The following is a 14,245-nucleotide window of genomic DNA, read 5'->3' as shown; positions in this document are numbered from 1 at the left end:
CTCCCTGGTCCAAGTGCCAAGCATTCTCCACGTCTGCTTCATCTTGACAAGATAAATGACTTAGTGGGAATCCAAGTCAGTGAGCCATTTTTCTCTGGTGTTTGCAATATATAACTGAATACGAAAATGCTTTGTCTAAGGGGCCTAGTTTGGTAGGTAGAGCATGGAACTCTTAAAATGCTTTGTCTATGTCATAAACCATGTAGCTTCAAAAAACCAAAGGATGATTAAACCTTCTTACTATCACTTGTAATTTATTTTCTCAATTTTAAGAGTCTCTTAGGAATGACGTTTCTGTAGTTCAGCAATTCCTTCAGTTTCATCTCATTTTCCTCAGCTAAATTCTAATGGAAATAAATGCCATACCTTCTGTTTTTAAAATTACACCTAAACATTAAAAATTATTAAATTGTTGTTAAAATTATTTTCTATTAATGTGTACACAGGAGTGTGTCTAGAACGATTCCACCAAATATTAGTACTGCTTGTCTCTTATGATGAGATTTGGTTAATATAAACCCTATATTCTTAGCTTGTTATGTAGTTATTGACATTTTTGTTCTGAGCGTGGAGCATTGTGTAAAAACAACAAGAAAATGCTGCGCAGTCCTAGGAGTGGCCTCAGGAGAGAACACGTCTCAGCCAGGCCTGGGAGCTTTGCAGAGATTATATTCGGTCATCACGACCCTCCTGAGCTGGATGCCTTCAGGGACCCCTACTTTACAGTTGGTTTAAGTGAGTCTCCTGTGGCGGGGTCCGGGGGTGGTCCAGGGACACGCAGGCAGGAGCAGACCACAAGGTGAGCCCAGGTGTGTGAACTCTGGTCCTGCCGCCTAGAGAACGCAGCACGCTGGACCGTGCCCGAGGCCCTTCCAAGCGACCCCAGCCCTTTGCGGCTCCCCGGGGCGGCACGTGGGCGGCACGGGATCCAGGCTCCCGGGAGGCTGTTCCAGGCTGGCGGGAGGTGGGGGGTGCCTGCGTGCTTGGTGTTCTAGTGGCTGTGAGTCAGCTTCTCCTCATCCTCGGACACCGCTTTAAAGCCCAGCACCTGCTCCGCTCCGGGCTCTGATTACCCCAGCTCAGCTCAGTGGTGCTAACCTGATTTCAGGCGCTCTGCAGGGGCCTAATCACATTTGTGCAGGGGGAGACGGGCGGGGCCTGGGTGGGCGCCCCATCTCCGAGAGCCCGGGGCGGTCCTGCTGTTCCCCTCCTCCTCCTCTGCCGTCCTCACCGTGGGCCCGATCTGCTCTAATACAAGCCCTGCAGGCTCCGCCCTCTCCCTCGGGCCTGACCTTATCAAGTCAGGAAGGCAAACCATCGAGATGAGAAAGGGAAATTTATTACAAGCCACAGCGAGTTTGTGGAGGGACAGTCATTCTGACTTCCGAGTTCAAATCTGCCCAACGTACCCGTGCTCTGAGCGGCGGGTCTTGACTTTGAAGGGGCTGCAGCCTCTTCGCGAAATCATGAAGGAGGTGGGGCAGGGCTTGTGGGCTCCGAGTGTCTGGTTTGCTTAGGAAAGCCTCCCTTGCCTTTCAGACCTCCGGAAACTGGCTAGACCTCCAGGGTCAGCAAGCTCCCTAAGACATCGAGGCATCAGGGTTTGCAACTCAGGATCGGGCACAGAGTTACGCATGTGCAGAACGATAACCACCAGGCGTTCGTTTCCATGGGAATAAGCAAGCAACACGTCAAAGCTCAAGCCACCCTCCTGCCCGATCCGGGGTGGGGGGGGCTTCTCTCTGCAACTTCACAGGCCCTTGACTGCCCCTTTAAGATAACAACCAGCTGCATCTCCTCCTGTATCCTATGATCTTTCCCATCTCTGTGCCTTACAATACTGTTTTCTTTCACAAGACAGGCACGTGCCCGCACGTCCTCCAGGACAGTGGGCTTATGTGTTACCTCTTAGCAAAGGCTTCACTGACGCCCCCTACTAAACTCATCGTACCCTCTACCCCTTGTCCACATGCACAGTCCTCATCAAATGGCACAAAGATCAGGGATACATCTGTCTCCCTCCAGGAACATTTCAGGAGGAAAGGGACCACGCCTCTCCACAGATGCCCAGGGCTGGTACAGGAAGTGCTCTAAGGAAACAGGCACGTTACGCAGGTCAGACTATGAGTTCTGGTGAGCTGCGAAACCCTCTGCTCTGAATCACAGGACTTCGAACACAGCTCACATTGCACCTTGGTGCAAACGACTGTTCCCTTAATGTCTCCACTTCAGCAAATAAGATCCTTGAGGCCCCCAACTTAATCTCAGCACCCACAGGCTCAGTACGTCGAGGGTGTTCATTTGTCAAACAAGTGAGTGACTTAGTGAATTAACATGGAATTGTTGCCTATTCCATCACAAGAAGCTTTGAAATGCAATCAGTGGAAGTATCCGGCACCTGCTCCTAAGGCCATGAACTTGTCACCTTTTGCTTGAGAGCCCACCATGAGGATCGTAAAATGTAGTCGATGGAAGTGTAGATGCCTCTTAAAGGACACACACAAAATGTTCCAACAGAGGTCTTGGACACCCTGAAGAGCTCACAAATGATGCTTATTTCAAAGTCCTCATAAACACAAAGGCACAGAGTAGCAGCCAAAGTGAAACATGGCACTACCTCTGAAGTCCCACCACAAGATTATGAGAGTGTGGACAAGAATGTCACCTGTCACATCAGTAAACAAAGAATGTTGTGGCCATCAAACCATCAGCACTGCAGCCTCCCCCAGCTGTGCACCCTGAAGGAATTCAGGATGGAGAAAAGACTAGATAGTTAAGGTGCGTATCAAAGGAATGGTTTCAGTGAGCCCAGACTCTTGCATCTTCCCATACATAGAAAAGTGCTAAATTCAAAACCAGATGTTTAAAGTACAGTCTACACAATCTCTTTTAGAAAAATAGAAGAGGAAGGAACCACTTCTCCAGTCTTTTTATGAAGCCAGTATTACCCTAACATCAAGACCAGAACAAGACTATAAAAAAGGAAAACTATAAACCAATATTACTCATGAACAGAGAAGCAAAAATCCTAAAAATATTAGTAACTAGAATACAGCAATATATAAAAGGAATTACACGCTGTGAACAAGTGAGATCTATTCCAAGAATGCAAGGCTGGTTTAATACTTGACATTCAATGTAACCCACCTTGCTAACAGACTAAAGAAGAAAACCACATGACCATGTCAATCAATGTAGAAAAATCATCTGACAAAATTCAACACTAATTCATGATAAAATTTCTCAGAACTCTAGGAATAGAGAAAAACTTTCTTAACCTGGCAATGAACACCTACAAAAACCTAAAGATAACATCTTACTTAATGGTGAAAAACTAAATACATTTCACTTAACATTGGGAACAAGGTAAGAATGCCCACTCTCATCACTGCTATACAAATAGCACTGGAAATTCTATCCAGTGCAAAAAGGCAAGAAGAAGAAATAAAAGGCATACAGGTCAGAAAGGAAGAAGTAAAACTGTACCTATTTGCATATAGCATGATTATCTAGATAGAAAACCCCCAAGAAATCCATTAAAAAGAAACCCTCCTAGTTTAGCAGGGTTACAGGATAAAAGATCAACATACAAAAATTAATTCTATTTCTACAAGCTACAATAAACACATGGACATCAAAATTAAACATTCAATACCATTTACAGTTGTTCAAAAATAATAATTCTGTAGGTATAAATCTAGCAAAACATGTACAGTCTTATATGATGAAAGAAATTAAAGAAGATTTAAATAAATGGAGAGACATATCATGTTCATGGCTTGAAAGACAACATAGTAAAGATTTTAATTACCATATAGGGCAAAGGGAAAGTCTCAAGAGAAATTTTAAAAATATCTTTAACTCAATGAAAATACAACTTATCAAAATGTGTGGAATGCAGTGAAAATAATGCTTAGAGGGAAATTTATAGCATTAAAGGCATACATATACTAGAGAAGAAAGGAAATTTTAAATCTATAATGTAAGCTTCCACCTTAGGAAACTAGAAAACAAAGAGCAAATTACATCCAAAGGAACTAAAAGAAAAGAAATAATAAGAATTAGAGTAGACATCAATGAAATTAGGAACAGGAAATCAATAGAGAGAATCAACGAAACCAAATGCTGGTACTTTGAAAAGATCGATAAAATTGATAAACATCTAACTAGGTTAACTAAGAAAAAAGAGAGGACACAAATTACTAATATTAGAAATAAAAGAAGGACCATCACTACTGATCCCATGGATGGTAAAAGGATAGTAAAAGAATATTATGAGTAACTTTATGCCCACAAATTTGGAAACCTGAATGAAATGGATCAATTCCTTGAAAGACATAATCTACAAAAACTCACATAAAGAAAAATAGATCCTCCCAATAGGCCTATACCATGGCTTGAACATTTCTGTCCCCCCCTCACCTCCGCAAAACCCTTGAAACCAGAGTTGTTTGTATTAGGAGGCTGGGCCTTTGGCAGGTGCTTAGCTCATGAGGGTGGGGCCCTTGAGAACAGGATTGGTGCTTCTGTTAGAGACACCACACAGAGCTCCCTTGCCCCTTCTTCCATATAAGGACATGACAAGAAGTCAGCCGTCTGCACCCAGGAGAGGGTCCTCACCAGAGCCCACCCTGGCACCCTGATCTCAGACTTCCTTCCTCCAGAACTGTGGGAAATAAATTTCTGTTGTTCATAAGGCACCTACTCTCTGGTATTTTATTATAGCAGCCTGAACAGACTAAGATGGCCTATACCTATTAAAGAAATAAAGTCAGTAAATTAATAGCCTTCCATAACAGAAAACAGCAGGCCCAGTTTTGTTCACTGGTAAAATCTACCAAATATTTAAGAAAGGAATTAAACTATAGAAAACAAACTAGGGCTTCCCTGGTGGCACAGTGGTTAAGAATCCGCCTGCCAATGCAGGGGACTTGGGTTCGAGCCCTGTTCCGGGAAGATCCCACATGCCACGGAGCAACTAAGCCCGTGCACCACAGCTACCGAGCCTGCGCTCTAGATCCCGTGAGCCACAACTACTGAGCCCGCATGCCACAACTACCGAGGTCCGCACGCCTAGAGCCCGTGCTCTGCAACAAGAGAAGCGACCGCAGTGAGAAGCCCGTGGCACCGCAACAAAGAGTAGCTCCCACTAGCGGCAACTAGAGAAAGCCCGCGTGCAGCAACAAAGATCCAATGCAGCCAAAAATTAATTAATTAATTAATTAAAAAAAAAAAAGAAAAAAGAAAACAAACTAGTGGTTACCAGTAGGGAGAGGGAAGAGGGGAGGGGCAGGATAGGGGTAGGGGATTAAGAGGTAAAAACTACTATGTATAAAATAGATAAGCAACAAGGATATATTGTACACAGGGAATTATACCCATTATACGGTAATAAATTTTAATGGAATATAACCCGTAAAAATGCTGAATCACTATGTTGTACAACTGAAACTAATATAATACTGTAAATCAGCTATATTTCAGTTAAAAAAACAGAAATTAAACAAATTCTCTACAATCTCTTCCAGAAAATTGAAGAAAGGGGAATGTTCCCTAACTCATTCTGTGAGGCCAGCCTTACCCTAGTTCCAAAATCAGATAAAGACATTACAAGAAAGAACTGTAGACAAATATCTCATGGATATAGATGTGAAAATTCTCAACAAAATATTAGCAAATTGAATTCAATAATATATAAAAAATAACAACCAGGTGGGATTTGTTCCAGGTATGCATAGCTAATTCAGCATTGAAAATCAATTAATATAACCTATCATATCAAAAGGCTACACAAGAAAAAAAATCACACAATCATATCAATTGATACAGAAAAAGTATTTAACAAAATCCAGCATCCATTTATAATAAAAAATTCTTAGCGAATTTAGGATTAGAGTGGAATTTTCTCAACTTGATAAAGAACATCTGTTAAAAACCTGACAGCATACTTAACAGTGAGAAACTACAGGATTTCCTGATAAGATCAGAAACAAGGCAAGGATATTTGCTTTCACCACTCCTATTCAACACGATGCTGGGAATTCTAGCTATTACAATAAGACAAGAAAAGGGACTAAAAGATATACAGATTGGGAGGGAAAAATGAAACTACCTTGGTTTGAAGATGACATGATTGTCTATATAGATATCTTCCCCCCTCCCCCCAAAAAAACCCAAAATCAAAATCAAACCCAAAACCTCCTGAAACTAATAAACAATTATAAGAAGATACAGAATAAAGGATAATATACAAAAGTCAATTGCTTTCTTATATTCCAGCAATGAAAAATTTGCGTTTGAAATTAAAAACACAATACCATGTACATTAACACCAAACTAGAGATAGGTAGAGAGAGAGAGAAATGCTTAGGTAAAAATCTAACAAAATATGTGTAAGATCTATATGAGGAAAACTATAAAATTCTGAGGAAAGAAGTAAAAAAAAAATCTAAATAAATGGACAAATATTCCATGTACATGGATAGGAAGATTCAGTATTGTCAAGATTTCAGTACTTCCTAACTTGATCTGTAAATTTCTCTTCAAAATTCCAGCCAATCATGTTATGGCTATTGACAAACCAAGTCTAAAGTTTATAAAGAGAAGAAAAAGACCCAGAATATCCAACACAATATATATGTATATTTTTTGCCGCGTGGCTTGCGGGATCTTAGTTCCCCAACCAGGGATTGAACCAGGCCCTGGGCCCTGGCAGTGAAAGTGCCTAGTTCTAACCACTGGACCACCAGGGAATTCCCTTCCCAACGCAACACGGAGGGAGAAGAACAAAGTCAGAGGACTGACACTACCCAACTTCAAGTCTTACTATAAAGATACTGCAATTCAAGGCAGTGTAAAATTGGGGAAAGAATAGACAAACAGATCAATGGAACAGAATAGAGAGCCCAGAAATAGACACACACAAATATGGTCACCTGATCTTTGACAAAGGAGCAAAGGCAGCTTAATGGGGAGAGGATAGTCTTTTCAACAAATGGTGCTAGAACAACTGGACATCCACATGCAAAAAAAAATGGATTTGGACACAGACATTACACCTTTTACAGAAACCAGAGCAAAATGGATCAGAGACCTAAATGTAAAATGTAAAACTATAAAACTCCTAGAAGATAACATTGGAGAAGATCTAGAACATCTTGGGTTTTGTGATGAGTTTTTAGGTACCAGTGACATATTCCATGAAAAAAAAATTGATGAGATGGACTTCATTAAAAATAAAAACTTATTCTTTGTGATAGATACTTCAGAGAATGAAAGGACAGGTCACTGACTTGGAAAAAACATTTGCAAATCATACCTCTTGGTATGATACCTCACTGGTATCCAAAATATACAAAGAAATCTTAAAGCTCAACAGTCTGAATCTTGTTGATGTCTCTACAATTATTTGTTTATGCTCCTGATTCCTCTGGGAATTCCTCGAATCAGGATCAAATTGTGTATAAAATCATACCCTCTGTGCCTCTCCCAGCCTACATGTTAGATATCAATAAATGGCGCTAAATTTGAATTGATCAAAACAATTTTTTGGATAAAAAAGCTTGTCTCAAAGATTAACTCTTAAAAAGTAGTGGAAGTTATTACTACATGGCCCCTAGAGTCTGTTGAACCTAGATTGCTCTACAACTAGGAAATACCCAGATACTGGCAGGTGTGCCTCAGAGCATGGAATCCTGGGTACACAGGAGAATCTGGAAGTTGCTGTGAAGCATCTCCAATGCCTGGTCCCATCCCCAGAGAGGCTGGAGCGGGGTCTGGGCATCAGCATTCTTTATAGCTCCCCAGATGACCCCAAAGCGCAGCCAGATGACCTCACAGGGCTAGTGCCACAATCACAGCCTTTCAGCTGCCATCACACCTGACGTCCCAGTCCAGTCACCGGCTGATACCATGACCACACCAGGCATGACAGCTCCCAGCCTCCACTTGTAACAGCAACTGTTTCTTCCCCACTGGGAAAAGCCCACCCGTGCACAAGAAAACTAGCTGCTATTTGGCTAGTTAGATATTTTAATTATATCCTATTTATTTGTATTTTAATTAGTCACCGCTTGCTTGCAGCACACCTCTTGCAAATGATGCCTCTTAGTATCTACTGAGGATACCAATCTAGGTGGAAAGTGTGTTTTATTTTTAATTCGGCTCACTCGGATGTCCGCCATGCATCTACCATGTCAAGGGGCCACCCTATGGCGTCATTTTTAACAGGAAGCAGAAGCCAGGCTTCTCGGCTTAGCAGCATTCTCCAGGCTGGGTTCTCTGGTGTTACTCGTTTCTGAGATTCACACAAGTGGAAGGAAAAATAAATGGAGTTTTGCTCCAGCCACCCTCAAGGAGAGGCGGGCTGACCAGAGTACCACCTGGCCTGTGACCACCGCGGCAGCCTGGAAAGTGGCCCTGCCACCGCGGGCCCACCCCTGCAGGGCCCAGACACCCCCGTGCAGCCACGCGAACTTACGAAGAATGGAATCAGGCCGGCGGCCTTGTCTCTCTCCAGGGCCTCCTGCAGGGCGGAAGCTCGCATGGCAAACTTGCCATCGGAAGGGATCGCTTTTAATTTCACTCCACCAATCAAGCCGGCTCTTTCCACGGAGGAATGTGCCTGCAACAGAGCGCGGGGGTAGAGTCTGCAGCAGTTCACAGCCCTCCTGCCCCCCGCCTTCTGGCCTGGAGCTGTTTCAGGTCCTGAGGAATCCGCTTCCCAGTTTAATGACTCACTCAGACTCTGAGAGCGAGACGTGCTCGGTAGTACCGGCGGCGTTTGCATCCATTGGTTTGAATTCCAGTGAAGCGGGGTGAATGCCCATTTGAAAGCATAGTTGGGATAATGACACGTAATGATGTGTCCTTAATAAGGGCACTTAATAAGCTCCGGTTCCTACTCTTTTCCTCTGAGGCTCTAAAATCGTCTGTGAAACGTATGACAATTCTCGGAAGTAGTTCTCCTCGTGGTTTGTGTGTCCTCTTTAACCTCAGGTGAGGAGTGAGGTGGTCAGGTTATTAATTTGCAACCAGCACCTTGACCCTGTGCTCCCGGGGGCTAAGGCTCTCCTGAAGTGTATGTTCCATTCAGGAGGAGATGACAGGTGGCGACCGTCTCAGAGGGCACATCCTTGCTTGCTCCCTCGCTGCCCATTCTGCTTCCCTAACTCCTACAGGATTCCCCGGAGAGCACTGCTCAATAAACGGTGAACACTTAAAGCCCCGCATCAGGCCCTGCTCCCGGGGAACCTGCCTGAGAGCTGCAGAAGAATTGCATCCTAGAGCCCATGGCCATCCAGTGGATGTAAGGAACCCACCTGACTGCCATCACCTAGGATGGTACTAGCCATGCACCATCCTTGGGAGAATCCAGAAGCATCACAAATCACTTCTGTAGGGCGAAATTCCCTCCTGGAAACCCTATTGGGAAAGGCTACACCCTAACACTCATAGCAACTTATCTCAGCCTAGATTCACTGAGCACCTACACGTGCATTTTTTTCAAGTCTCCTCGTGTCTTTCTGGGAAACCAGGGAGATAGAAATAGAAGTGAATAGTTTTCTTCACGTGCAGGGAGCTCTAGTGCCTAGAGTTATAGTACACACAGAGAGAGACAGTACTCCTGATTAAGCATCAAAATATGGGTGTTGTGTTGATTTCAGCCTACATGTATTTATTAACTAGAACAAAGTTGTCACAGTTGAAATGCCTGGCTTAAGAAATTCATTACAAATATTATGTCAGCAGAGCTAAAACAGCTATTCCTTGTGGAACGGAATCCTTCAGTGGTACCATTTTTCAGTGCCCTCTTGACTACACTTTCACTCATGGAGCTACTGCTCAATGCTCTTTCCTCCTGTTCCTTCTCACACAATTTGGTTTTGTTTTTGTTTTTAACCTTTTTAAGTGGGCCGGTCACTGGAATTGACCATATGCTAGATGCCCCTATTTGCAGAGTTCTCTAAACCTTACAAAGCACCGCTGTATCCTTCACCTTAGTTTAGCCACCAGCTGGCAGACCAGCAGTATCAGGGGACAGGAGCTTTTGTCCCTGTTTGATGGTTAAAAATAATGGCTCAGAGAACTGACGTGATGAGCCTGAGAACACAGAATTTAAAATAGCAGAGCTGGGATGTGAGCCCAGGTCTCTGAGCCCACGTCCCACATGTGTCTCCACAGCCCTGCTCTGAAGGCAGCCAGATGACCTCAACCCGAGCAGGTGCAAGTGGGGTCACGGTGACCTCATGGTACGTTTATGTTCTTTTCAACTTGATCTACTAAGTTCCCACCTGCAGCCCACACCTTTTCTTTAGCACAGGTCTCCCTGGGGAACTGTTCTTGGATTGGAAATGACGCTGCACGGCTTGGTTGGGTTTCGACTTGCTACCACACTAACCATTCTGCCCTGTGAGGCTCGATGGGGCTCCGGGCAACCACACCCACCTGGTCAGATGCGTAGGCCACCAGCTTCTCCATGATGGTGGCCTGTGTCAGCCCCGGGGAGGCAGCCTGCAGGCATCGTGTCACTTTGGTCCGAGCGGCCAGCAGGGCCACCAGGGTGGCTTCACTGGCACTTCCCTAAATCAAAGAAAAGGTCGAAATGAGCTTCCGAGTGCAGCCAGGGAATCATCTCTAAACTTGGGAGATGCAATTTTGGGTCCCCATATTTTCTTAAAAGATGCATCTGAAATTGCCAAGTTCACTCTCCTTTCAACGGGAAAAGGCTGCACACCTGTGACTGCCACTGCAGCTCTTATTATCAATTCAACGTTGCTTTGTCTGTTTTTCATAAGGTAACCTCCAGCATGTCTGAGCGCTCAGCGCGTGCCAGGCGTCACCGGGCCCACTTCACAGGCACTTTCCCACGGACGCCTCCTGGTCCAGCCAGGAGGTGCTGGTCCATTTGCCCCAGAGGAGGAGGAGATGGGGCCCAGGGCACAGCTCTCAGCCCAGCTTTGTGTGCACAGCAACTTGGACAGATAAATCTGTATGTTTCTATAAATGGGATTCCTCTTCTTTGAGACTCAAAAATTGCCTTGCAGGATTTTCCTCAATCACTAATGGTACGGGCTGAAGTGTGTCCCCCCAGATTTCATACGTTGAAGCCCTAACTCCTAGTACCTCAGGACATGACCATATTTGGAGACAAGACCTGTAAAGGGATCACTAAGTTAAAATGAGCTCTTTAGAGGGCCCCTGATCCAGCCTGGCTGATGTCCTTGTAAGAAGAGGAGCTGAGGCCGCACACACACACACACACACACACACACACACACGCACACAGGAGAGGCCACATGAGGACACAGGGAGGAGATGCCCGCCTGCCAGCCAAGGGCAGTGGCCTCCGGGAAACCAGCCCTGTTGCCACCTTGACCTCAGACGTCCAGCCTCCGGACTGTGAGACAATCAATGTCTGTTGTTTAAGCCGCCCCGTCTGTGGTTGTTTGTTGTGGTAGCCTTAGCAAGCTAACACAACGAATGTTGACAACTTACTTTGGCAAAGTAGTCAAGAAGGATGCAAAATTGACTCTTCTGAGGGTGGGAGGAGGTGAAAGAGAATATGGATTCTGCACCCATCGTGTTAGCCCATCTAATTTGCAAAATAATCCCATTTTTGAATTTTATCATCTTAGGGTGGGAAACCTATGCTCAGAGAGGGTAACTTGCCCCAAATCAGCAGCTAGGGAGTGGCATGGTTAGGAGTGAGCCCACATCTGCCCGGTGGGAACCTCCCCACATTTATAATCAACTTTCCTGTTCCCCCTGCTCATGATCACGGAATTGTAGTAAATCCTGGAAGAAACCAGGAGCTAAACAGTATTACCATTAGAAAGAAGAAATTTTAAACGTACAGTTTTGTTGACTATGAGAAGATTTATAAGATTTCGGGGGGGGCGGAGTCAAGATGGCGGTGTGGGAAGACACAGAGTTTACGTCTCCCCACAACTAGGGTGGCTGCTGGACGCTGGTGGGGGACCCCGATGCCCAAGGAGACGGGCAGAACCCCCAAGGGAACCAGTAGGACGTGGGGGGACTGAGGGGGGAGGAGAAGTGGAGGCTGGACAGGACCACTGCCCCTGAGGGGTGGCTGAGGGGGGGAGGGGTTCCCATGCCTGGAGGGACCCTCGGGGGGCTCAGATCAGGGGGGAGTGCACCCAGCTTTTTCCCTGCCCAATCGGCCGGGGAAGTCTGCTTGGCTCTTGGACCAGGTCCTACGCCCTCAGAGGTCCCCTCCGGGCTGGATTGGTCCTGGGGACGTAGGAGGGAGGCCAGGAGAGAACAGGAGAGGCAGGTGGGAGGGGCCACCGGGAGGAGGGGGAGAGAAGCCGAGGGCGTTTGCCCCGCCCACTCAAGCTCAGGGAGCCTGCTGAGCTCCCAGGCTGGTCCCCCACCCTCCAAAGCCCCCTCCAGGCCATGTGGGTCCTGGGGGCATAGGAGGGAGGCCAGGGAGATCAGGAGAGGCAGACGGGAGGGGCCCTCCAGGACCAGAGGAGCAGGAGCGGAGGGTGATTGCCATGTCCACTCGAACCAGGAAGCCTGCTGGGCTCCCAGGTGGGGTCCCCCGCCCTCTGAGAGCAGAGGCTGGAGGCAGGCCTGGGCCCCTTCTGTTCTGTTGAGCCTAAGCCCCCATCCCCCCGGCCTTTTCCAGCCCTGTGGGTCCTAAGCATAGGCCCCACCCTCCACAGCCAAGGCCTTTTCCACCTTTTATTCTCTTCTTTTTTTACTACTGTGGTTCTGTTTTACCTTCAGTTGTTGTTTCATCTATATTTTTATTTTTATTTTTTTCTAACATACCTGTTAGTTTCCTAGTCTAATTTTATGTTTTACTTTGTTATCATTCTCCTCTCTCTTTTTTTTTTTTTTTTGGTCACCCTTGCACAGCTTGTGGGATCTTGGTTCACGAGCCAGGGGTCGGGCTGAAGCTCCTGTGGTGGAAGCTCCTAGTCCAAACCACTGGACTAAAAGAGAACTTCAGATCCCATCAGAGTGCAGTCTCCAAGAGGTTCTCATCTCAGCACCAAGACCCAGCTCTACCCAACAGCCTACAAAATTCAGTGTTGGAAGCCTCAGGCCAAACAACTGGTAAGACAGGAACACAACCCCACTCATAAAAATAAGGAAAAACAAAATGAGACAGAAAAAAAATATGTCACAGATGAAGGAGCAAGGTAAAAACCTACAAGACCAAAAAAATGAAGATGAAATAGGCAATCTACCTGAAAAAGAATTCAGAGTAATGATAGTAAAGATGATCCAGAATCTCAGAAATAGAATGGAGGCACGGATTGAGAAAATACAAGAAATGTTTAACAAAGATCTAGAAGAACTAAAGAACAAACAAACAGAGATGAACAACACAATAACTGAAATGAAAAAATACACTAGAAGGAATCAATAAAAGAATAACTGAGGCAGAAGAACGAATAAGTGAGCTGGAAGACAAAATGGCGGAAATAACTTCCAAGGAGCAGAATAAAGAAAAAAGAATGAAAAAAATTGAAGACAATCTCAGAGACCTCTCGGACAATACTAAATGCACCAACATTCAAATTATAGAGGTCCCAGAAGAAGAAGAGAAAAAAAAAGGGTCTGAGAAAATATTTGAAGTATTATAGTGGAAAACTTCCCTAACATGGGAAAGGAAATAGTCACCCAAGTCCTGGAAGCACAGAGGGTCCCATACAGGATAAACCCTTGGAGAAACACACAAAGACACATATTAATCAAACTAACAAAAATTAAATTCAAAGAAAAAATAGTAAAAGCAGGAAGGGAAAAACAAAAAATAACACACAAAGGAATCCCTATAAGGTTATCAGCTGATTTTTCAGCAGAAAGTCTGCAGGCCAGAAGGGAGTGGCAGGATATACTTAAAGTGATGAAAGAGAAAAACCTACAACCAAGATTACTGTACCGAGCAAGTATCTCATTCAGATTCGACAGAGAAATCAAAAGCTTTACAGACAAGCAAAAGCTAAGAGAATTCAGCACCACCAAACCAGCTTTACAGCAAATGCTAAAGAAACTTCTCTGGGCAGAAAACACAAGAGAAGAAAAAGACCCACAAAACCAAACCCAAAACAATTAAGAAAATCGTAATAGGAACATACATATCAATAGTAACCTTGAATGTAAATGGATTAAATGCCCCAACCAAAAGACACAGACTGGCTGAATGGATACAAAAACAAGACTATATATGCTGTCTACAAGAGACCCACTTCAGACCTAGGGACACATA

The 14,245-nt window shown here is 44.8% G+C and overlaps 1 protein-coding gene across 3 annotated transcripts in view; it reads right to left on the bottom strand.

Annotated features, from left to right (window-relative positions):
* The window catches only part of DDC (dopa decarboxylase), an 82,093-nt gene that overhangs the window by 33,316 nt on the left and 34,532 nt on the right, over window positions 1-14,245 (bottom strand). For all 3 annotated transcript variants that reach the window (XM_036864507.1, XM_036864509.1, XM_036864508.1), the window contains 2 exons: window positions 10,447-10,581; window positions 8,480-8,623 (listed from right to left, as the gene is read on the bottom strand). In XM_036864507.1, the coding sequence (XP_036720402.1) occupies window positions 8,480-8,623; window positions 10,447-10,581 (279 nt within the window). The remainder of the gene's footprint in view (window positions 1-8,479; window positions 8,624-10,446; window positions 10,582-14,245) is intronic.

Source organism: Balaenoptera musculus, chromosome 9 (genome assembly GCF_009873245.2).
Source record: "Balaenoptera musculus isolate JJ_BM4_2016_0621 chromosome 9, mBalMus1.pri.v3, whole genome shotgun sequence".
In the NCBI taxonomy this organism is placed as follows: domain Eukaryota; kingdom Metazoa; phylum Chordata; class Mammalia; order Artiodactyla; family Balaenopteridae; genus Balaenoptera; species Balaenoptera musculus.
This window is presented reverse-complemented; position numbering and strand designations above follow the sequence as displayed.